Below are 23,046 nucleotides of genomic sequence, written 5' to 3'. Positions count from 1 at the left end.
CTGCAGACTACTTCCCTGTTGTGAAGTGGCTCCAATGACAGTTGAGTCTAGCCCCGCCTCCAAAGGAAGTATAGACAGGGAGCTTTGCTTTCACTTTTGAATGTTTGAACTGTACACAGGGAAGCACACACAGGCAAGGACTGAAAGCTGACATTACAGGTAAATTATTGCCTTTTGTGTGATTTAGCGGCAGTACACAGACCTTCCCATGTCTAATTGCCTACTGCGTTAACATGCCATTCACTTCAGCAGATGGCTACTATTTGAAACGGACATTTTGGAGCACCACCTACAGCAGTCAGGGGATACTTCATTTCCTTTTAACCTTATACTCCAATCTTTGAACAGCAGGAAGGGAGCAAGATGGACGAAGACTGTACCATTCCTCTGTCAAGCAAAACCCAGCTTGAGGTGTTGCTGACATGCCCAGTGTGCCATGACATATTTAAAGACCCGCACCAGCTGTCCTGTGGGCACAGCTACTGTATGGTGTGTCTGGAGGGCATAATAGACTTCGGTTCAAACATGCCCTTCCGCTGCCCAGACTGCAGGGCCTACTTTGGATCCACGATTGACGTCCAGAAGAGCTATACCCTGGCTAACATCGCAGAGGACTTCAGAGAAAACCTAAAGGTGCTCCTCTCAATTTGTTCACAGATCTGGTTTATTACTTCTGCCAAGACTTCTGTTACATGTATCATAATTTGTGTCTTTATCTGTCAGACCTGGGGCCATTATGAATCACTACGCCAGGCAGACATTTGATTTCCATAGGCTGGCCAGCTATTTGTGAACGATTTTTAAAAAATGGGTGTAATAGCAAAGACCATGAGTTTCAAGTTTGGGGTAGCTTACAATTTATCCTACAATTTCTACTGATATGCACATTTTCGTGGAACAGTTTCCTTTCAATAATAACGTTTTCGTTTCTCAAAATCATTGTCACGTGGTGAATCATACAAATGAAATCTAAAAGTTCAAATTCAGCTATGGTGAGAGCACTAGCCTCTGCCACATGGATCCATTGGCGGCTAAATAAGTGAGAGCATAGAACTCAAGAGAGCCTATAACTTCCATTATCAACTAATTAAAATGCATAATAAAAACAGTAGAAAATATCCTGATGAAAATTCCGGTTGTTTCAATCACATTCATCTCTCTTCTCCGCCTGTCTGCCTCCCTTTCTATCGGTCTTGACTTGAGTTTTTACTAGTGAAGTTCAACATTGTATCAATTTATCACGTGGTCCGACCGGAAGCTGTAACGAACGAACTTGGAACAGTTTATCACCTCAAAGTTTCCTGCGCCAGTGAGCTTCTTCTTCGGTGGGGTTTATCGAGTTTTTTTTTTTAAATATTTTTATTTTACCGTTATTTTACCAGGTAAGTTGACTGAGAACACGTTCTCATTTGCAGCAACGACCTGGGGAATAGTTACAGGGGAGAGGAGGGGGATGAATGAGCCAATTGTAAACTGGGGATTATTAGGTGACCGTGATGGTTGAGGGGCAGATTGGGAATTTAGCCAGGACACCGGGGTTAACACCCCTACTCTTACGATAAGTGCCATGGGATCTTTAATGACCTCAGAGAGTCAGGACACCCGTTTAACGTCCCATCCGAAAGACRGCACCCTACACAGMGCAGTGTCCCCAATCACTGCCCTGGGGCATTGGGATCTTTGTTTAGACCAGAGGAAAGAGTGCCTCCTACTGGCCCTCCAACACCACTTCCAGCAGCACCTGGTCTCCCATCCAGGGACTGACCAGGACCAACCCTGCTTAGCTTCAGAAGCAAGCCAGCAGTGGTATGCAGGGTGGTATGCTGCTGGCTGGCAGGTTGGCATCCAACGTTATGGTGCATTACCGCCACCTACTGCAATGGAGTGTGGGTCAGCGACAGGGAGAAACTAAATCCTATCTGCCAGCCCCATTACTCTTAAACAAGATAACCACATATTTGAGACTATATCTAATAACGTTATACTCCGTATTCTCCTTAAACTACTTCCCTGTATCCCCTTCCGGTGAGCTTGGGACAGAAAGCTGTTTTTATGGCATTTCCACTGGATATATGGGATCATCAGTTCATGATATTTTGCTCTTTCACACACTGGCTAGGTGATTATTGAGGCCGGGAGTGTTGGAAAGATTTTCAAATAATGAGGAACTATCATTCCCAATGGCTGTAAAAAAAAGAATTAAAAAAATACTTTGTTGACTTGTGTGAGGCAAAGAAAAAATGGTGTTGTACATGGTGAGTTAAGACCAGTGGCAATTTTAGCATGTAATTCTTGGTGGGGCAAACTCAACATATATATTTTTTATATACAGGCCAGCAAAGCCAATAAACAACACTAAATAATGCATTAATTGCACTATAACGGTGACAAACGGTGCCTACAAACTGTTAGGGCCTACATAAAACTGTCCCAACAGCAGAGATTTCTTTTCAGGACCATGGAGTGAATCCTTACCACTGCTACACCTGGTTATCAGCAGAGCCTTGTCTGGCAGGGAAACAGTTCATTCAGCCTCGTTTACTGCCTTTTAAAAAACATGGCTGATATGGCTGACTTGCTTAAACAAATGTGGTTTCTACTGACAATTGAGATGTAAAAACTATGGCATAAGGGGACGAAGAGTAGACGAGAGGCAATCCGTAATTTTGATTAAGACATTAATTAGCGAGCTAGAACAGACATAGTCAATAACTATTTGTTCAGCACTTTTGAAATGTATAGCGACAGAATTCAGAATCCAAGGGCCTTTCTTACAGTATTCTCCCTGTATAAATCAGAACCGTAGCATAAATAGAGGGGGCTTATCTTACAATATTCAATGATGACATTTCTCTAAAACAGGCTATAGGCTACATGTGCACCACCAAGTCAGAACAGTAGGCTAAATTATAAGGGGGAAAGTGACCAAATTATTAGGGTGAGGCACATGGTCCAATGTATTCAACCTTTTCTGGCTCATGGTGTTGCATGTGAATTATCCTTTTAAGCTTGGAAAAAAGACCCTTAAACCCAGACTTGGACCACACACACTCTCTACTGAATAGCAGGCTAGTGATTGCTTTGCAATGCTTGTAGTTAGCCACTGATTCCTTCCGAACCACTCATTGTTGAATTTGCGATTTCCAACTTGTTGTGTAATGTTTATGTCCAATGGCCGATGAGCACTGATACCTTTTATCTCTAATTTCTCTTCATATGACACGGATTGAAATGGATTTGCCAGTAGATTGTCGATGTGATTCATGATGATGACTGCTAGCTAAGATTTTGAAAGTATGCTGTTGACATGATCAGTACAATCAAAGCTATGGTAGATATAACGTGATTTGACGTCATTTTATCTGTGGCCAATGACCTTGAGCCTTCTTGTATGGGCACTTCTAATGTAAATCTATGACAGCACCCAAGTAGACTTGAACTTTCTATCTCTCCCTGTAGATTTTGCGGTGACGTAGTGTCCCCATAAGTGAGAGAACACTGAGCCAATCCCGGTGCAATTAGAGAAGATTACCAACCCCTACGCTCTGTATTTTCCGCTGGCTGCCCCTCCACCACAGACAGCACTGAGCTAGGCTGCAACACCTGCAGCTTTATTAACTCAAATGTGTTTAGAAACTGATATGACACATATTAATGCCAAAATAACATGCAGAACAGGCACAACCTTTTTTGGAATTATTGTATACATTTTTATTTGAGCTAAACCGAAAGGTTGCAAGATCTAATCCCTGAACTGACAAGGTAAAAGTCTCTTGTTCTGCCCCTGAGCAAGGCAGTTAACCCACTGTTCCCCGGGCGCCGAAGACGTGGATGTCGATTAAGTCAGCCCCCCGCACCTCTCTGATTGAGGGGTTGGGTTAAATGCGGAAGACACGTTTCAGTTGAAGGCATTCAGTTGTACAACTGACTAGATATCCCCCGCCTTCCCTTTCCTAAACAGATGGGACTCAAAACCGAGATGCTCATGTCTCCGCCCTAACAATGGGAGTCTTTGTCCCAAAGGCGGGAAGACAGGCAACAAGCTTAGGTCTGCATATTATTCCCGTAGAAACACATTAGGCTTATACTGGACAGAATTTGTGAGCCCTCTCGCTTCACCTCTTCCTCTTTGCTGAAACTATATCACCGGAGAAAGCATTCGAGTGAGCGAAACAGCGCCCCTCTATATATAGCCCATGTATCTGATGCTGTCTGGACAGAAATAGCATGACATGCCATACTCTTTTGATCCAGACAGCATCAAATACATGGTCTACACATACTGAGACAGAGGGACACTGCTTCGCTTGCTTGGATGCTTTAACTGAGATTGATGCGTCTCTCAGTCAAATAAATTATAAATATTTCAATATCTTATTTGGGAGGGCAAGGAAGTATGGTAGGGTGGGCCCATAACTCTGGCCCTGCTACCTGTCACTAGATTGGTTTTGTTGACTTATAAATTAACCATGATTAACTGATTGATTTTCTGATTTAATTGAAGGCTAAGAAGACAGAGAGTGCGTATTGTGACTGCTGTCCAGAGAAACAGAGCCTGGCAGTGAAGACGTGTCTGAAGTGTGAGGTGTCACTGTGTCAGGAGCATGTCCAGGATCACCTGCAACTACCTGCCTACATGGGACACCCTCTGGTCAAACCCCTGGGGGACCTGAGCAGGAGGAGGTGCCCTGAGCATGACGATGAGGTGCTGAGGTACTACTGCTCCATGTCAAAAACCTACATCTGTAATATCTGTGCCATGGACAAGAAGCAGACAAACCTCACTGTTGACACCACCAACGTTCTGGGGAGAAAACTGACTGTGAGTTTTTCACCTCTCTTCTTAAGGATAGCCATAGGAGAAATATGTACAATGCTAGTTTTGCATATTTGATTTATTTTCTGTTACCCTCATTCAACCAGAGTAAATGGGGTGTGGTGTGGCGGGGAAGGATTTGGGGGCAGAGACTTTCTCATACACATAGTACACTTCCAGGCAGGTACTGTATGTACTGTAGAAATCCCGGGTTTGAGAATGAAGTGAGGTTCTTCCAGTCTTAATCCCAAAAAATTTGTCTCACAAACACAAACTATATCGACTTTATTATCCCACCAGGGGGAAATTTGTTTGTTCATGTGCTTAAAAGACACAAATGGGGCCTCCCGGGTGGCACAGTGGTCTAGTGCTCTGTCGCAGCCGGTCGCGGCAGGTCCGTGGGGCGACGCACAATTGGCATAGCGTCGTCCGGGTTAGGGAGGGTTTGGCCGGTAGGGATATCCTTGTCTCATCGCGCTCCAGCGACTCCTGTGGCGGGCCGGGCGCAGTGTGGCGGGACTGGCCCCCTGTGGCGGGACTGGCCCCCTTGGTTAGCAGCGTGCTAACCAAGGGGGCCAGGTACACGGTGTTTCCTCCGACACATTGGTGCGGCTGGCTTCCGGGTTGGAGGCGCGCTGTGTTAAGAAGCAGTGCGGCTTGGTTGGGTTGTGCTTCGGAGGACGCATGGCTTTCGACCTTTGTCTCTCCCGAGCCCGTACGGGAGTTGTAGAGATGAGACAAGATAGTAATTACTAGCGATTGGATACCACGAAAATTGGGGAGAAAATGGGATAAAAATAAATAAAAATTAAAAAAAGACACAAATAAATACACCATAAAACAGAATGATACACACACCACCCAGACATTCTGCACATGCATAATGATTGGCACAATATTGTAATGTATAATATCACAGACAAACAAACACAGGAATAATAGCACTCCTCAAACACAAGTACATATACACGGAGTATACCAAACATTAGGAACATTTACCCTCAAAACAGCCTAAATTCGTCAGGTCATGAACTCTAAAAGGTATCGAAAGCGTTCCACAGGGATGCTGGCCCATGTTGACTCCAATGCTTCCCACACTTGTGTCAAGTTGGCTGGATGTCCTTTGGGTGGGGGACCATTCTTGATACACACTGGAAATTGTTGAGTGTGGAAAACCCAGCAGCGTTGCAGTTCTCAATAAAAGCCGGTGCGCCTGCAACCACTACCATACCCTGTTCAAAGGCACTTCAATTATTTGTCTTGCCCATTCACCCTCTGAATGGCACACATACACAATCCATGTCTCAATTGTCTCAAGGCTTAGAAAACCTTTAACCTGTCTCTTCCCCTGATTGAAGTGGATTTAACAAATTATATCAATAAGGGATCATAGCTTTCACCTGGATTCACCTGGTCAGTCTGCCATGGAAAGAGCAGGTGTTCTTAACGTTTTGTATACTCAGTCTACATCTGTGAGTATGTGTGTAAATGGGTTTCAGGCATTTATGGAGCAGCAGTTCCAGGTGCTAGAGGGAAAGCTACAGGAATGCAAGGACTCTGTCAACAAGTTGAAAGAAGACTTCAAAAACGAAGTTAGTTCTATGTTTGTGTACTCTACTGTAATGCTTTGATTGTTTTTGATTTCTTGTGAGATTCATAGTTTTATTTCTCTGTGCACAGAGGCAGAACTCTAATTCCAAAGACTCCCGCATTAACAGTGTAACTGTGGTGTTGCTGTGCCTCTGGTTCATTGTCCTTTATTATGGTGAGTAGATCTGATAATGACGCAGTCAGTCACGTCTTGGATTTCTTTATATAGTATGAAATGAGTCATTTACTCTCTTACTTGCCCCAAATAACATTGTCAGTCATTGACCTGCATACACTTGGACTTCAGCAAGGTGTATGTGTGGGTGTATCAAATCAAATTCTATTGGTCACATACACGTGATTAGCAGATGTTATTGCGGGTACAGCGAAATGCTTGTGCTTCTAGCTCCGACAGTGCAGTAATATCTAACAAGTAATATCTAACAGATTACACAACATATACCCAATACACCCAAATCTAAGTAGGAATGGATTAAGACTTTATACATATTGACGAGTGATGTCAGAATGGAACGGACAAAGATACAGTAGAATAGTATAGAAAAAACAGTATATACATATGAGATGAGTAATGCAAGATATGTAAGCATTATTAAGTGAATGAGATACCGTATAATAGTATAGAAAACAGTATATAGACATGAGATGAGTAATGCCAGATATGTAAACATTACTAAAGTGACTAGTGTTCCATACCTTAAAGTGGCCAGTAATTCCTAGTCTATACCTATAGGCAGCAGCAAGCTGTTTTTCAGTCTCTCGGTCCCAGCTTTGATGCACCTGTACTGACCTCGCCTTCTGGATGATAGCGGGGTGAACAGGCAGTGGCTCGGGTGGTTGATGTCCTTGTTGATCTTTTTGGCCTTCATGTGACATCGGGTACTGTAGGTGTCCTGGAGGTTGGGTAGTTTGACCCCGGTAATGCGTTGGGCAGACCGCACCACCCTCTGGAGAGCCTTGCTGTTGCGGGCGGTGCAGTTGCCGTACCAGGCGGGGATACAGCCCGACAGGATGCTTTCAATTGTGCATCTGTAAATATTTGTGAGGGTTTTAGGTGACAAGCCAAATTTATTTAGCCTTCTGAGGTTGAAGAGGCTTTGTTGCACCTTCTTCACCACACCGTCTGTGTGGGTGATCCATTTCAGTTTGTCAGTGATGTGTGCGTCAAGGAACTTGAAGCTTTCCACCTTCTCCACTGCGGTCCCGTCGATGTAGATAGGGGGGTGCACCCTCTGCTGTTTCCTGAAGTCCACGATCATCTCCTTTTGTTTTGTTGACGTTGAGCACCACTCTCCCAGAGCTCACACCTCCTCCCTGTAGGTTGTTTCGTCATCGTTGGTAATCAAGCCTACTACTGTTGTCGTCTGCAAACTTGATGATTGAGTTGGAGGCATGCTTGGCCACGCAGTCATGCGGTGGTGAACAGGGAGTAGAGGTGAACAGGGAGTACAGGAGGGGGATGAGCACGCACCCTTGTGGGGCCCCAGTGTTGAGGATCAGCGAAGAGGGGGTGTTGTTTCCTACCTTCACCACCTGGGTGCGGCCCGTCAGGAAGTCCAGGATCCAGTTGCACAGGGCGGGATTCAGACCCAGGGTCTTGAGTTTAATGATGAGCTTGGAGGGTACTATGGTGTTGAATGCTGAGCTATAGTCAATGAACAGCATTCTTACATAGGTATTCCTCTTGTCCAGATGGGATAGGGCATTGTGCAGAGTGATGGCGATTGCATGGTCTGTGGATCTATTGGGGCGGTAAGCAAACTGAAGTGGGTCTAGGGTGGCAGGTAAGGTAGAGGTGATATGATCCTTGACTGGTCTCTCAAAGAACTTCATGATGACAGAGGGGCGATAGTCATTAAGCAGTTACGTTTGCCTTCTTGGGTACAGGCATAATGGTGGCCATCTTGACTGAGTGGGTGGGTGCACACGTGTGTGTCTGATGAACATTTTGTCTCCATCACAGCATATAGTTCCTCTCTGGAAAATCAAACCCTCACAGACACACTGAAGAAACAGGAGACTCTCTTGCACGATGTCTACTCCTCCGTGGCAGGTGAGAAGCAAATAAATAACTTTTGTTCTTTGTGGATGATCAAACTTGAAGATTCCTGTACTGTAGAAATAAGTATGGCAATACATCTTTATTGCTGTGTGGTAATAAGAGATGTGATGTATTTGTTTACAGAATTCATAGTTGACAATCCACCAAAGGGCTACAGAAATGCAGACACCAGAGAAGCCCAACGTAAGCAGTGATACAATGGGTCTATAGTGTGTGTGTGCGTCAGTCTATCACTGATCTGATGTGCTTGTTTGTGTGTGTATATGTGTGTCACTGATCTGTGTCCCCATTTGTCTTTCTTAGGTGCTCTGACTCTGGACGTAGACTCGGCCAGCCCTTTTCTCAAAGTGTCCCTTGATCTCCAGTCTGTGGAGAGAGTGGAGGACAAACTGTCCCTCCCCAGCCACCCCTCCCGCTTTGACAAAGCCCCCCAGGTTCTCACCACCCAGTGCTACTCCTCTGGGAGACATTACTGGGAGGTGGAGGCCAAGGGCTACTGGGACATCGCTGTGTCCTACCAGAGCATTAAGCGCAAGGGGACTGAGGGCCCTGTTTTTGGCCTCAACAAGGAATCCTGGAGCATCACACACAATGCAAAGGGAAACCTGTTTGCCTACCACAACAAGATGAAGAGGGAAATCGCCAAATCATTGAAAGGCAACAGAGTGACAGTGGTGGTAGACTATGGGAAGGGAACCATCACCTTTTCTGAGGTGAATATCAACCTGACCAAGCTGCACCAGTTCAATGCTCAGCTCAGTCAGCCTGTGTGCCTGGGATTTGGCCTGTACCGCGTAGATCCTCCCAGTAGAGTCGCCATTATAGAGACCCAGTAGTGGCCCTACGCGGCACACTCATCACAAAGCACTGGACCAATGACTGTAGAGAATAACCAAGTATTGTCTCTGCTGAAACAAAGATGTAAATGTTTTACTACAACTCCCGTTGTCTCAGGTTTCTATTATACAAATTTACATTTAAGTCATTTAGCAGACGCTCTTATCCAGAGCGACTTACAAATAATGTTGACATGATTCTATTGCATCTTGATTAAAAGTTGAAATGATTGTTTTACCTAATGTGTCCATCAATATTGTATTTTTTTTAATTTCTTTTTTACATTATAGTCATTTAGCAGACGCTCTTATCCACAGCGACTTAGTTAGTGTATTCATCTTAGGATAGCTAGGTGGGACTACCACATCAGTCATAGTAGGTACATTTTTTTCTCAAAGTTGCTATCAGCGAAGTCAGTGCTAGTAGTAAAAAAAAATGTCTCTATTCAATCCGCATGGCGGAAGTTCAGCTTTACAGCTTGATTGCAATTTAAAGGCAATGTTCCGCTTTAGCGGAGACTCCATTCAAGATAAACGTGCCATGTCAGTTCAATCTGAAATTACCTTTACATTTCTATCACAGAATCTGTAACTCTTTAGCTTTACAGATTGAAGTCAAGTGAGAGTTTAAATTTATTTAAAAAATAATAATAACATCCTTACCTTTTCTAATGTACGCCCAAAAAGGGGGTGTTTTAAGATACTCTTTGAAGAGGTAGGTTTTCAGATGTTTTCGGAACATGGGCAGGGACTCTGCTGTCCTAGCGTCAGAGGGAAGCTTGTTCCACAATTGGGGTGACAGAACAGAAAAGGGCTTTGACTGGGCCAAGCAGGATATGCCCTCCCGTAGGGGTGGGAGGGCCAGCAGACCAGAGGTGTCAAAACTAAGTACTCAGGGGTGTAGGGTTTGAGCATAGCCTGAAGGTAGGGAGGGGCAGTTCCCCTTGCTGCTCTTTGTAGTAGATGCATCAACTGGAAGCCAGTGGAGTGTGCGGAGGAGCGGGTTGACATGGGAGAATTTAGGAAGGTTGAACACCAGGTGTGCTGCGGCATTCTTTAAAAATTGCAGGGGTTTGATGGCACAAGTGTGGAGCCCAGCCAACAGCGAGTTGCAGTAGTCCAAACAGGAAATGACAAGTGCCTGGATTAGGACCTGCGCTGTTTCCTGTGTGCATACCAATGGGAAGTAGCAACCCAATTAAAAAAAAAAATAGGCCTTTATTACTCCTATATGAGTGGAGAATATTTGTTTTTATTGTAAAGGATGTATTAAGTAAATTCAGAGTGAGAGGCTCATTAATTACTGTTGGTCTGTCGCAGCCATCCCTTTTAGCACAAACATTCACCGCTACTCACAGTAAATGAGACACCAGAGTTTGAGCTCTTTATCTTCATTGCTCTTTTATTTAAAAAATAATGGAATAACATGAAAGTCAAATTGACCTTGATTTCTACAGTCATTTATTCTACTAATATTTTACAATAATGAAAAGTAAGAAAGTCTCTAGAGCCCACTAAACTATATGTGAACAGAAACCAAGAGCGTAGCATGATACGCCACTTTCCTCAATCTGATATTTTCACTATTTCCTGACTTGGTTTCTTAAAGAGACGCTGAGACATTTTTCGAGAACCTAAAGGCAACCAACAAAAGATGGGTATCAAATATTTATCCAAATAGATAAGAATAAAGATGGAAAACTTTTTATGAAGCTTTTGGCTGCCATGGATCACAAAAAATACTTTTTCCTGTCAAAACTGACTTCAAAAATAAAAGTATGTGGACACCCCTTCAAATGAGTAGATTCGGCAATTTCAGCCACACCGTTGCTGACCGGGGCATAAAATCGAGCACACAGCCATGTAATCTTCATAGACAAACATTGGCAGTAGGATGGCCTTACTGAAGAGCTCAGTGATTTTCAAAGTGGCACCGTCATAAGATGCCACCTTCCCAACAAGTCAGGTCGTGAAATTTCACCCCTGCTAGAGCTGCCCTGGTCAAATGCAAGTGCTGTTATTGTGAAGTGGAAATGGTCTAGGAGCAACAACGGCTCAGACGTGAAGTGGTAGGCCACACGAGCTCACAGAATGGGACAGACGTATGCTGAAGTGCACAGAGCCCTGATCTCAACCCCATCGAACACCTTTGGGATGAATTGGAACGCCGACTGCGAGCCAGGCCTAATCGCCCAACATCAGTGCCGACCTCACGAATGCTTTTGTGGCTGAATGGAAGCTAGTCCCTGCAACAATGTTCAAACATCTAATGGAAAACATTCCCAGAATAGTGAAGGCTGTTACAGCAGCAAAAGGGTGGACCAACTCCATATAAATGCCCATGATTTTGGAATGAGAGGTTCGACGAGCAGGTGTCCACATACTTTTGGTCATGTAGTGTATGTCAACATGTGACGGCACTATGATCCAATATACCCTCTGGAATAGAACCCTTTAGATCCCCACTATGATTTCAGGTTCCTTCATATGGTATACATCCTCTCATAACACCATCATTGTGAATGGATCCAGTAAAAGGTATGCAAGTCCAAACAATATAACACACAAAAAAGAGATATACTTCACTCCCTGTCCTCGCACGTTTTATCTCGGCCACCGTCTCCACTGTCCATCTCTAAATGAATCCCATGTGTTTTTATGGTGCTCATTTCCTTCCACTGGATCGCTTTGTGGTACATGGCACTCTTCTTTTCCCCAGTTGCTCTCCTCCAAACGCCATTTCTTCCTCTCATCCCACTCAGTCTACCTCAGGCCTGTTATCACCCTTGACCCAACAAGACACGCAAATAACAATTCTCCCCTTGTCTGGGTCTGGCCGGTCTTTACTTGACAACCATGGTGTTCTGATTCCTGATGGAGCACCAGGCCATGAAGATATCCCTGAAGGAGAGAAAGGGGAAAAAATTAAAAAGACAAGTCTTTAAGTCAGTCAACATAATCAATCATGTTCCTTTTTCTATTCCAACACAACTTCTACTTAAACCTCCCAAAAAACGACAAACTTTTCTCACAGAAAGAAAGGAACACAAATACATTTATATCCAAACCCACAAACCTGCAGTGAGTGGCAACACATTCACTGCTGCAGTACTCTTTGTCCCAGTCCGTGCTCTCTATTGCAGGGTTGGTGCATCCTACTCGTACACAGAGAGTCAGGGGGCCAGAAGCAGCGTCAGTGGCACGTGGAGACACATTGAACTCCATTTCCATCTGAAGAAAAAGAGGTGAAAGTTGAGAGGAATTATTGAAACGCCAAGTATATTTAACATGAACATTGGGTCAGAAACCACAGCTAACCTCTCCCGAAGTGAACTCTTCCGTAACCGAATCCTCATCTGCACTCGCCGTCAAGTCAGTGGACTTCGCCAACTGCAGAGCCACTGTAGGGGTGGAGTATGCTGATGCAGGCACGGCGGAAGTGTTGACACCAATTGAGTGGGCGGTTGCTGTTGTCGTAACAATAATAGGCAAGGATGAGTCTGCCTGCAAAGAGGCCGGGACTATCTTGATCTGTAGTGGAGGAGGAGGTGTGGCGGTGATGGACACAGGAAGCCCTGGCCCGGCATTCCCTCCTCGGGGCTTGGCCTGTAGGGGAGGTGGGGCTGGGGAGTGTACCATCTGCTGGAGCCGCGGGGGAGGAGGGGCGTGCTGCATCTGCAGCAGAGGTGGGGGCTGGCGCGGGGCTGAGGGCAGCAGGGTGCGCACGCCGCCAGGGAGCACCGTCACCATGGAGTTGGGTATCTGATGGAGCTTAGCCCCGGCCTGGAGCATCTGTTTGGAGATGATGATCTTGGTGATGGTGGGGGTCAGGGTCGGGGTGGCTGTGGGGCCCAGGGTGGGAGGCTTGCAAGCTCCTGTGCGGGAACGCGTGGTGACTTGGGGGACGTCCAGAATAATGTTGGAGGCGCAGATGTTGGTGATGGTATTCTGGTCTGCGATGTGTTGGGGGAGACGGGAGGGGCGGGCGGGAACCAGGGGGGCCAAAGGCACTGGCTCAGGTATTGGAGGAGGTGATGGTGAAGAAGCTGTGTCCATCACTTCAATGGAGGGCTGGGGAAATGAGCACATTTTTTGAAGAGATAACAATAGCTTCCAGACATTTACAGTAAAACATTGTCAGAGCTATAGTCACACGATTTCCAAATGAAGACAGACCAAGAGTTTCTTACCTGTGAGAGCTGATTGGCTCTGTAAGCTGCTAGTGCCTTCAGGTACTCCTTTTTCGCTGCTTCCGTCTTCCTCTTATACACCTAATAGTGACAGAGGGTATATTTACTTAAGTAAAGACGTGTGTAAAGGCTACATTTTTTTACCACAAATGTCCTTGACATTTTCTAAATGTACAGATAACTGCCAAAATAAAGGAAACACCTACATAAAGTATCTTAATAGTGTCGGGCCACCACAAGCCACCAAAACAGCTTCAATGCGCCTTGGCTTAGATTCTACAAGTGTTTGGAACTCTATTGGTGGGATGCAACACCATTCTTCCATGAGAAATTCCAGAATTTGTTGTTTTGTTGACGCTGGTGGAAAACGCTGTCAGGCACCGCTCCAGAATCTCCTACAAGTGGTTCAATTGGGTTGAGATCTGGTGACTGACACACACCCTTTAAACCCTCTATGCTTCTTTGAGACCCCTCTTTCAAAGCCACAGATCTCTTTTTCTAGCCATGGTCATCAAAATAAAATAATAATTAACTCAGGAACCACACCTGTGTGGAAGTACAGCTGGAGCTGGAGGCAGGGCTTTCTCCTATAGAGCTCCATTTTTATGGAATGCTCTGCCTACCCATGTGAGAGACGCAGACTCGGTCTCAACTTTTAAGTCTTTACTGAAGACTCATCTCTTCAGTAGGTCATATGATAGAGTGTAGTCTGGCCCAGGGGTGTGAAGGTGAACGGAAAGGCTCTGGAGCAACAAACCGCCCTTGCTGTCTCTGCCTGGCCGGTTTCCCTCTCTCCACTGGGATTCTCTGCCTCTAACCTTATTACAGGGGCTGAGTCACTGGCTTACTGGTGCTCTTCCATGCCGTCCCTAGGAGGGGTGCGTCACTTGAGTGGGTTGAGTCACTGACGTGATCTTCCTGTCTGGGTTGGCGCCCCCCCTTGGGTTGTGCCGTGGCGGAGATCTTTGTTAGGCTATACTCTGCCTTGTCTCAGGAAGTTGGTGGTTGAAGATATCCCTCTAGTGGTGTGGGGGCTGTGCTTTGGCAAAGTGGGTGGGGTTATATACTGCCTGTTTGGCCCTGTCCGGAGGTATCGTTGGATGGGGCCACAGTGTCTCCCGACCCCTCCTGTCTCAGCCTCCAGTATTTATGCTGCAGTAGCTTATGTGTCGGGGGGATAGGGTCAGTTTGTTATATCTGGAGTACTTCTCCTGTCTTATCCGGTGTCCTGTGTGAATTTAAGTATGCTCTCTCTAATTCTCTTTCTTTCTTTCTTTCTTTCTCTCGGAGGACCTGAGCACTAGGACCATGCCTCAGGACTACCTGGCATGATGACTCCTTGCTGTCCCCAGTCCACCTGGCTGTGCTGCTGCTCCAGTTTCAACTGTTCTGCCTGTGGCTATAGAACCCTGACCTGTTCACCGGACGTGCTACCTGTCCCAGACCTGCTGTTTTCAACTCTCTAGAGACAGCAGAAGCGGTAGAGATACTCTTAATGATCGGCTATGAAAAGCCAACTGACATTTACTCCTGAGGTGCTGACCTGTTGCACCCTCGACAACTACTGTGATTTTTATTATTTGACCATGCTGGTCATTTATGAACATTTGAACATCTTGGCCATGTTCTGTTATAATCTCCACCCGGCACAGCCAGAAGAGGACTGGCCAACCCTCATAGCCTGGTTCCTCTCGGCTTCTTCCTAGGTTTTGGCCTTTCTAGGGAGTTTTTCCTAGCCACCGTGCTTCTACACCTGCATTGCTTGCTGTTTGGGGTTTTAGGCTGGGTTTCTGTACAGCACTTTGAGATATAAAGCCCTTCTTACATCAGCTGATAAATACATTTGAAGTACCTGCTTTTTAATATATTTTGTATTCCTCATTTACTCAAGTGTTTCCTTTATTTTGGCTGTTACCTACATGTGTATTAGTCAAAGTGTATGTACTGTATACCTGTTTCTGCTCTTCCCCAAGACTGTCCCACATGGAGGCTACTATCGTGGACACCTCTCCAAATGTGGCGTTGGGGTTCTGGCCCTTGATGGCAGCCTGAGTGTCCCTGAAGAACAGGGCGTAGGCAGAGACTGGTTTCTGGGGCTCGTTGGGATCTTTCTTCTTCTTCCCCTTCTTCCCTCCTCCAGGCCCTGCCGTAGCGGCCACCATGGCAGGCTTGCCCCCGCCGCGCCTCACCAAGGCACTGGAGACTGAGGAGGCGAGCATGGGGGAAGAGGCTGGCATGGTGGAGAGGTGGGAGAGTACCGCAGGGGAGACAGACAGGGACATCGGAGAGTCGACCAGCACACTCTTCGGGGTGACAGCGGGACCAGTGGACAGAGAGAGACGGGGAAAGATACAAGGCTAGATCAGCAGATTTAGTAAGACTTAGCAAGACGCACCTTGCCGAAATTATTCAGACCCCTTGGATTTCTTCCAAAGCGTGTGATAAACTGGGATTAAAATTGATTGTAAAAAAAAATGATGCAAAAAATACTCTAATGGTAAAGTGGAAGAAAAATGTATTAAAAGAAATGAGTGACCCAATTAGGTACCGCTTTAAATTACACTTAGCTTATAAAGGCTTCATAAAGCCTTCATAAGTGCTACATAAATGTGTTACAAAGCTTCTATAACCGTATGTCATGCTTTATAAAGGGTTCATAAATGTGGCATAACTGAGACAATCACCCATGTAAAATGTGACATAACCCACTATGTCAAATATGATATAAACATGTGCTTCATACAGCGTGACATTTCGTGCTGAAAGATGGCATACGCTCTAAAGTGAAGTCACGTTAGTCACATTACACCTAATCTCGTTCCCAGACAGGCAGATACTTCCGCCCAAATGCGTAGGTCTGGTGGTCCAACGCATCAAACTTCCTTAGTTAGGGTTAGGTTTAAAATACAATTTTAAGAAGATAAATTGTGGAAATGGGTAGGGCTTATATACAATGACTTTTGACTGTGTTATGTAGTGACGATTACAAAAATGACCAAAGATTTACAACTCAAATAGATAGCCATTGCATAATTATTCAGCCCCTTGTTTAGGCAAGCCTAAATTAGTTCTGGAGTCCAATTTGACTGTGTGAAATGAATATGGGTTGATATGATTTTTAAAATAACTAACCCTTCCCTCTGTCCCCCATACATACAAAATCTGCACGGTCCCTCAAGCACAGATTCAACTACAAATACCATGGAGCTTTCGAAAAGCCTCATAAAAAAGGGAACTGATTGGTAGATTGGTTATTGTTGCCTATCAGACCTTGAATATCTATCTTAAAACATGGTCTAGTTAATAATTATGTTGTGCACTATGTATTAAACCACCCAGACACCTCAAAGATACAGTCGTCCTTCTGAACTGAGCTGCGGGACAGGAATGAAACCGCTCAGGGGTGTTACCATTGTAGCTGTTTTGAAATCACCAGAGTTCAATGGCTGTAATGGGAGAGAACTGGGGATGGATCAACAACATTGTTGACTACACAATAATGGGCTCCCGAGTGGCGCTGCGGTCTAAGGCACTGCATCTTAGTACAAGAGGTGTCACTGCAGTCCCTGGTTCAAATCCAGGCTGCATCACATCCGGCCGTGATTGGGAGTCCCATATGGCTCAGCGTGGTATGGCTCAGCGTTGTCCGGGTTTGGCCGTCATTGTAAATAAGAATTTGTTCTTTAACTGACTTGCCTAGTTAAATAAAGGTTAAATAAAAAAATGACCTAAATGACAGAGTGGAAAGAAGAACACAAATATACAAAATATTCCAAAACATGCATCTTGTATGCAACAAGTAATACTGCAAAAGAACATGGCAAAGGAATACACTCTTTGGCCTACATGCAAAGCTCTAGGTTGGGGGAATTGCAACACACCACTGATTACCTGCCTCCTTATTTTCAAGCTTGGTGGTGGCTGCAGCATGGTATGGGTATGATAGACATCAGCAAATACTGGGGGAGTTTTTCAGGATAAAAATAAACAGGATAGGGCTAAGCATAGGCAAAATCATAGAGGAAAACCTGCTTCTGTCTGCTTTTACACCAGACACTGGGAGAGGAATTAACCTTTCAGGAGGACAATAACCTACAACACAAGTCTACACTGGAGTTGCTTATCAAGAAAAGAGTGGATGTTCCTAAGTGGCCAAGTTACAATTTTGACTTAAATCTACTTGAAATCCTATGACAAGACTTGAAAATGGCCATGATCCCTAACATCTTGACAAAGCTTGAAGAATTTTGAAAAGAATAAATCTGCAAATATTGCACAATCCAGGTGTGCAAAGCTCTTAGAGATTTACCCAAGAAGACTCCCAGCTGTAAAGGCTGACAAAGGTGTTTCTAACATCTATGGACTCAGGGAGCTGAATACTTATGCAACGACTATATTTTACTTGTATTCATCTTTTAATGTTAGAATTTTGGGCCCACTTTGACAGAGTATTTTGTGTAGATTGTTGACAAACATGACTACTAAATCCATTTGAATCCCACTTTGTAACACAAAATGTGTAGAAATCCAAGGGGTCTGAATACTTTTGCAAGGCACTGTATAAACAAACATACAAATAGACACTCACCCTGAAGTCATCCATATCATCATCCTGGAGAGAGCCCGCTGGAGAGGGCGTGACAGACAGCTGGTCAGGTGATTTGGAACGAGACAGAATGTTCCCGCCATGAAGGCCAAGCCCAAGCTGGGCGCTCAGATCTGATTGGTCAATAGTGGTTAGCTGATTGTGTCCCAATAGGCCATGATTCATGTCACCAAGTGGGACATCAATGGTCATTGGAGAGGAGCTGCTGAAATGGGAGCCAATGGAGTGGCCAAGTTCCTAGAGTGACAAGGCCAGGAGGGTTTACTTAGCAGTAGCGCTTAACAAAAACATTAGCATTTCAGAAAAACACATTCTTGATGTACAAAGCTATTCATAAAGTACACTACTTACCACCCCTAGTGTTGAACTGAGCAGGGCCCCCCCTCCAGGCTGGCTCATCACCCCCAAGCTCAGGTGCTCCAGGACCTGAGAGGTTGTGTTCACATAGGTGGAGGCAAAGGAGGGGTCATTGCCCCCCACCACAGCATTCCTCGCCAGGCTTCCAGCACCCGCGAGACTCCCTGCTCCACCTGACAGTTCCCCAAAATGGGAAACCACGTCCCCCACACTGAGTGCCGTGTCCGGGTCCAGGGAGATTGGAGGGATCTCAAACACCTCATCACCAAGACTGGGGGTATGGAATGTCTGCTAAACAGAGAGAAGGAGAAGGACAACTGTTAATGGGACAGATATATTACATGAACATGTTACGTGTAAATACACTGCACAATGTCAATAATATGTAGTATGGAAACTGCGGGCTTCTAGGATCATGATACCCACCTCAGAGGAGAGAAAAGGATGACCTGCCCCAGATATGGTAAGGTAATTATCACTGCCCCCTGGAAACTGCCAAACAGAAATGGGATTTAGTACTTATGTTGTTTTCTCAGTACAGTGGATCTCAGCTCCATTCAGTCCAAACATATCAGGCTCAATTGGGACAGTCACTTGACTCGCCTGCGGACGCATACACAACATATGTTATTTTCATTTCGTGTGAATTCTCTTTCCCCCCTTGTTTAGAAATAGGCCCCATACCTTGTTAATTGGGTCGTATCCATTATAAGCCTGTGCTTCCAAGAACTCCGGGTCGACATTCTGACCAGTGCCATCAGAAAGTTCAGAGTAAAAGTTAAGATCCATCGTGACACACCAATCAAAATTGTGCGATTTAACTACGGATCAACCAAGATTGGCGAGCTCTTTGCAGCTAATGTAGCTATCTAGAGATCCCCATCATGCCAGACAAGACGAATCAATCGACACAGGTTTTCAACTGGTGTGCTAGCTATAACCGCTAGCAGTACAGAAATATATGTAGTTAGCCTAACTAATGTTAGCTAGGTAACCTCAGTTTACAAAATTAAATTGCAAATAACTGATTTGTTCAGCATTCTCAGATAGATACTTGTAGCTCATCAAAGAAAACTCAATTCGCTAACATTAGCTAGCTAGCAGGCTAGCCAACAATGCTAACGCTAGCTTTCAATGAAGCATTCGGATTTAGCTCACGTTTGCTGTTATTTTTTTACATATATTTTTTAATTATTTTAAAGATCTTTGTTCCCCATAAGAATCGAAATCTGACCGTAAGATATTTAGCTAGATATCAGGCAATTTGTCAAAATCACGTTGCTCGGGCTAATTCGGGTCCATATTCAGCAAACTCGACCAGGCTCGACGCTGTGATCTAGTCAATTAATATAGTAGTCGAACAAGTCTGTCTAATCGAGTAAACATAATCGATCGCGTACTCAGGACTAAAGAACAGACATGCTTATCTAATGTAATAGTTCGATGGAAATATCTCTAGAATATCTCCATTTATTTAACCTTACTGGACAACATAGTAATACAACTCTGCTCAGACCTATCCAAAATGTATAGGAAATTGGGATATGGGTCAATTTTGAATTATGCCCCTCAACTTCTCGAAGTGTACACTCCCCCTCGTGGAATTTTAAGGAATGGATTGGTGTGAGAACAGGAAACTTCCCCAATGCCAATCCAACACTCTTTATTGTGATGGACATAGGACTAAATATGTTTCAAGACGATCTGATTATCCTAACTTGTAAAGTTGTCCATGAAAATAGCTAGTTATATATGTTCTTCGATCTAAGTGTGTGTGTCTGTGTGAGATCAGCTCGGGTAGGAGTTGCATGACAAAGCAAATGAGTTGAGTCCAGCGAGAGAACCTCTTGTTTACATTGAAAAACTAGCTACTTATACAAGTTAGTTAAATATTGTCATAGTAAAAAGGTGGTGTGATATGTAGGGTTTATTAGCTAAACAAATGACAGCCAGTGATGGTCGTGTCAAGAATGACTGTTGGTGAAGTTAACACAACCGAGGCAATTTTTTGGGGATAAATCCAAAAGCTAGTTCAAATGGCAAGATGGTAGAAAATATGGAGTTCAGTAGATTTAGCAAACAATCCTACTCTATCTTCAATAACGAAATATTCGTAAACTATATCTTACCTCCATCCTCACTACATCGGTCCGCTGCTTTCCTAACTCTATTTTGTGTTTCCTCTTTTCGATACTTGGCTTCCGGGTTTCCTTGGATTTATTCTGGGGAAATGACGTCACTCCTGTAGAGATTTCTTAGTACTGATGATAAACTTAATTAAAACAAGTATGACAAATCGTGCCATAAGAATGGTATTTCCAACCTAGTTCACATACTTAATCAAATGAGTAAACAGAACAGTGAAAGGTTGTTTAACAAAAACCTGCTTTATTCACTCAATCTCAATTTGAAGAAAACGTGTTGCCTAAACAGTGCAAATCAAAGTAATACAAAAAGTGATGTCAGATCAGATGACGTTTGGTCACATAAATCAATAAAATTGATGTGTGTACAGTCAGCTAATACTGTTTTTGATAGACTACTAGAGCACGGGTCTTGGTTGCTGAATGAGAAGGAGCCCGAAGCGTTTCTTCAGTGTCACTCGGTGCGGAGAGAACTTGTCGTCGGGGGTAAACCGAGACGGATGGGCCGAGCTGGTGGGCTGGCCCAGAAGGTCCACCTTCTAAGATTGAAATAATGGGTTTGTTACAGCCATATGTAATGAAAAGCGGACAGTACTATGCAATCAGAATGGGTTTGTTAGAGCCATTTGGAATGAAAAGCGGACAGAATTACGCAATTAATGCCATTCGAGTGTAATTAAACAGTTCACATCCAGGGAAAGAAATATTGAGAAAAAAAAAGTATGCTGATACGCAGGAAATGCTTACCTTCAGCGTGTACACCCTCTCCATTTTCGTTAGGGTAAAAGTGAGGGAACATGGTCGCGAGCTCACGCTAAAGATCTCTACAAGTCTGATGGGTGCTTCCAAGGTGAGGAAAAAAACACTCATGCGAAGGTACCATATAAGATGGTAGACCAGATTCCATCCTTCCCATTAGACTTGTTTCCAGTGACTACATTTAAATTGATAGTTACAACACAGTTTTCTTTATTTTAACTATTATCTACATTGTAGAATGTAGATAAAACTATGAAATCATGTAGTAACCAAAACAAGTGTTAATTAAATCAATATTTTTTTAGATTTCGATTCTTTAAAGTAGCCACCCTTTGCTTTGACAGCTTTGCACACTCTTGGCATTCTCTCAATCAGCTTCATGAGGTAGTCACCTGGAATGCTTTTCCAACAGTCTTGAAGGAGTTCCCACAAATGCTGAGCACTTGTTGGCTGCTTTTCTTTCACTCTGCGGTCCAACTCATCCCAAACCATCTCAATTGGGTTGAGGCCAGGTGTTTGGAGGCCAGGCCATCTGATGCAGCCCTTACACAGCCTGGGGGTTTGTTTTGGGTCAATGTCCTGTTGAAAAACAAATGATAGTCCCACGAAACGCAAACCAGATAGGAAGGCATATCGCTGCAGTATGCTGTGGTAGCCATGCTGGTTAAGTGGGCCTTAAATCCTAAATAAATCACTGACAGTGTCACCCGCAAAGCACCCCCACACCTCCATGCATCATGTTGGGAACCACACATGCAGAGGTAATCCATTCACCTACTCTGCGTCTCACAAAGACACGGTGGTTGGAACCAAAAATCTCAAATTTGGACTCATCAGACCAAAGGACAGATTTCCACCAGTCTAATGTCCATTGCTTGTGTTTATTGGCCCATGCAAGTCTCTTATTGGTGTCCTTTAGTAGTGGTTATTTTGCAGCAATTCGACCATGAAGGCTTGATTCACGCAGTCTTCTCTGAACAGTTGATGTTGAGATGCGTCTGTTACTTGAACTCTGTGAAGCATTTATTTGGGCTCAATCTGAGGTGCAGTTTATTGTTGATTTCTGAGGCTGGTAACTCTAATGAACTTATCCTCTGCAACAAAGGTAACTCTGGGTCTTCCTTTCCTGTGGCGGTCCTCAGGAGAGTCCGTTTCATCATAGCGCTTGATGGTTTTTGGCGACTGCACTTGATGAAACTTTGAAAGTTCTTGAAATTTTCGACATTGACTGACCTTGCCATGTCTTAAAGTAATGATGAACTGTCATTTCTCTTTGCTTATTTGAGCTGTTCTTGCCATTATATGAACTTGGGTCTTTTACCAAATAGGGCCATCTTCTTGACAAGGCACACCTGTTAATTGAAATGCATTCCAGGTGACTACCTTATGAAGCTGGTTGAGAGAATGCCAAGTGTGTGCAAAGCTGTCAAGGCAAAGGGTGGCTACTTTGAAGAATCGCAAATATATTTGGATTTGTTTACTACACGGTTCCATATGTCGTTTCATAGTTCGATGTCTTCACTATTATTCTACAATGTAGAAAATATAAAGAAAAACCCTGGACTGAGTAGGTGTGTCCAAACTTTTGACTGGTACTGTGAGTGTAAACTGCAGAAAAAAAACTCGAACACATGCGGTCAAGAAAATACACAAGGACCAGAGGAC

General features: G+C 44.3%; 2 protein-coding genes and 1 pseudogene across 8 annotated transcripts; 1 reads left to right on the top strand and 2 right to left on the bottom strand.

Moving 5' to 3' along the window:
• Positions 1 to 58: 58 nt before the first annotated feature.
• Positions 59 to 9,563, top strand: LOC111979305 (E3 ubiquitin-protein ligase Midline-1). 2 transcript variants are annotated; one of them, XM_024009763.2, is made up of 8 exons: positions 59 to 159; positions 352 to 633; positions 4,505 to 4,822; positions 6,316 to 6,408; positions 6,497 to 6,581; positions 8,391 to 8,480; positions 8,613 to 8,672; positions 8,793 to 9,563. In XM_024009763.2, exons 2-8 carry the CDS (start codon positions 364 to 366, stop codon positions 9,323 to 9,325), a joined length of 1,449 nt encoding a protein of 482 aa, XP_023865531.1. In that variant the 5' UTR covers positions 59 to 159; positions 352 to 363; the 3' UTR covers positions 9,326 to 9,563. The 2 variants fall into 2 exon arrangements, with proteins under 2 accessions (XP_023865531.1, XP_023865530.1); XM_024009762.2 differs by having other exon boundaries at positions 349 to 633.
• Positions 9,564 to 10,707: 1,144 nt separating this feature from the next.
• LOC111979292 (TOX high mobility group box family member 4-A) lies at positions 10,708 to 20,708 on the bottom strand. 6 transcript variants are annotated; one of them, XM_024009734.2, is made up of 10 exons: positions 20,608 to 20,707; positions 19,163 to 19,222; positions 18,905 to 18,970; positions 18,473 to 18,769; positions 18,104 to 18,358; positions 15,468 to 15,872; positions 13,516 to 13,596; positions 12,644 to 13,396; positions 12,402 to 12,556; positions 10,708 to 12,226 (listed from the first exon to the last, which is right to left on the bottom strand). In XM_024009734.2, exons 1-10 carry the CDS (start codon positions 20,611 to 20,613, stop codon positions 12,169 to 12,171), a joined length of 2,136 nt encoding a protein of 711 aa, XP_023865502.1. In that variant the 5' UTR covers positions 20,614 to 20,707; the 3' UTR covers positions 10,708 to 12,168. The 6 variants fall into 6 exon arrangements, with proteins under 6 accessions (XP_023865502.1, XP_023865504.1, XP_023865505.1 ...); XM_024009736.2 differs by lacking the exon at positions 19,163 to 19,222 and having other exon boundaries at positions 20,608 to 20,708; XM_024009737.2 differs by lacking the exon at positions 19,163 to 19,222 and having other exon boundaries at positions 18,473 to 18,766; positions 20,608 to 20,708.
• Positions 20,709 to 20,844: 136 nt separating this feature from the next.
• LOC111979327 (H/ACA ribonucleoprotein complex subunit 3-like) lies at positions 20,845 to 22,947 on the bottom strand (annotated as a pseudogene).
• Positions 22,948 to 23,046: the final 99 nt, after the last annotated feature.

This window comes from Salvelinus sp. IW2-2015, linkage group LG19 (genome assembly GCF_002910315.2).
Source record: "Salvelinus sp. IW2-2015 linkage group LG19, ASM291031v2, whole genome shotgun sequence".
Classification (NCBI taxonomy): Eukaryota; Metazoa; Chordata; class Actinopteri; order Salmoniformes; family Salmonidae; genus Salvelinus; species Salvelinus sp. IW2-2015.
Note: the sequence above shows the minus strand (reverse complement) of the source record. Positions and strands in the feature narration are given on the sequence as shown.

What these genes read in the sequence shown, in the direction of transcription:
- LOC111979305 (XM_024009763.2), top strand. Translation starts at nt 364, where the DNA reads ATGGACGAAGACTGTACCATTCCTCTGTCAAGCAAAACCCAGCTTGAG. An exon ending in AAGAAGACTTCAAAAACGAA is followed by an intron (nt 6,409 to 6,496) that starts GTTAGTTCTATG and finishes CTCTGTGCACAG; the next exon opens with AGGCAGAACTCTAATTCCAA. An exon ending in AGACACCAGAGAAGCCCAAC is followed by an intron (nt 8,673 to 8,792) that starts GTAAGCAGTGAT and finishes TGTCTTTCTTAG; the next exon opens with GTGCTCTGACTCTGGACGTA.
- LOC111979292 (XM_024009731.2), bottom strand. Translation starts at nt 19,267, where the DNA reads ATGGATCTTAACTTTTACTCTGAACTTTCTGATGGCACTGGTCAGAAT. An exon ending in GATACGACCCAATTAACAAG is followed by an intron (nt 18,971 to 19,162) that starts GTATGGGGCCTA and finishes TCTGTTTGGCAG; the next exon opens with TTTCCAGGGGGCAGTGATAA. An exon ending in ATGATATGGATGACTTCAGG is followed by an intron (nt 15,873 to 18,103) that starts GTGAGTGTCTAT and finishes CTGCTGATCTAG; the next exon opens with CCTTGTATCTTTCCCCGTCT.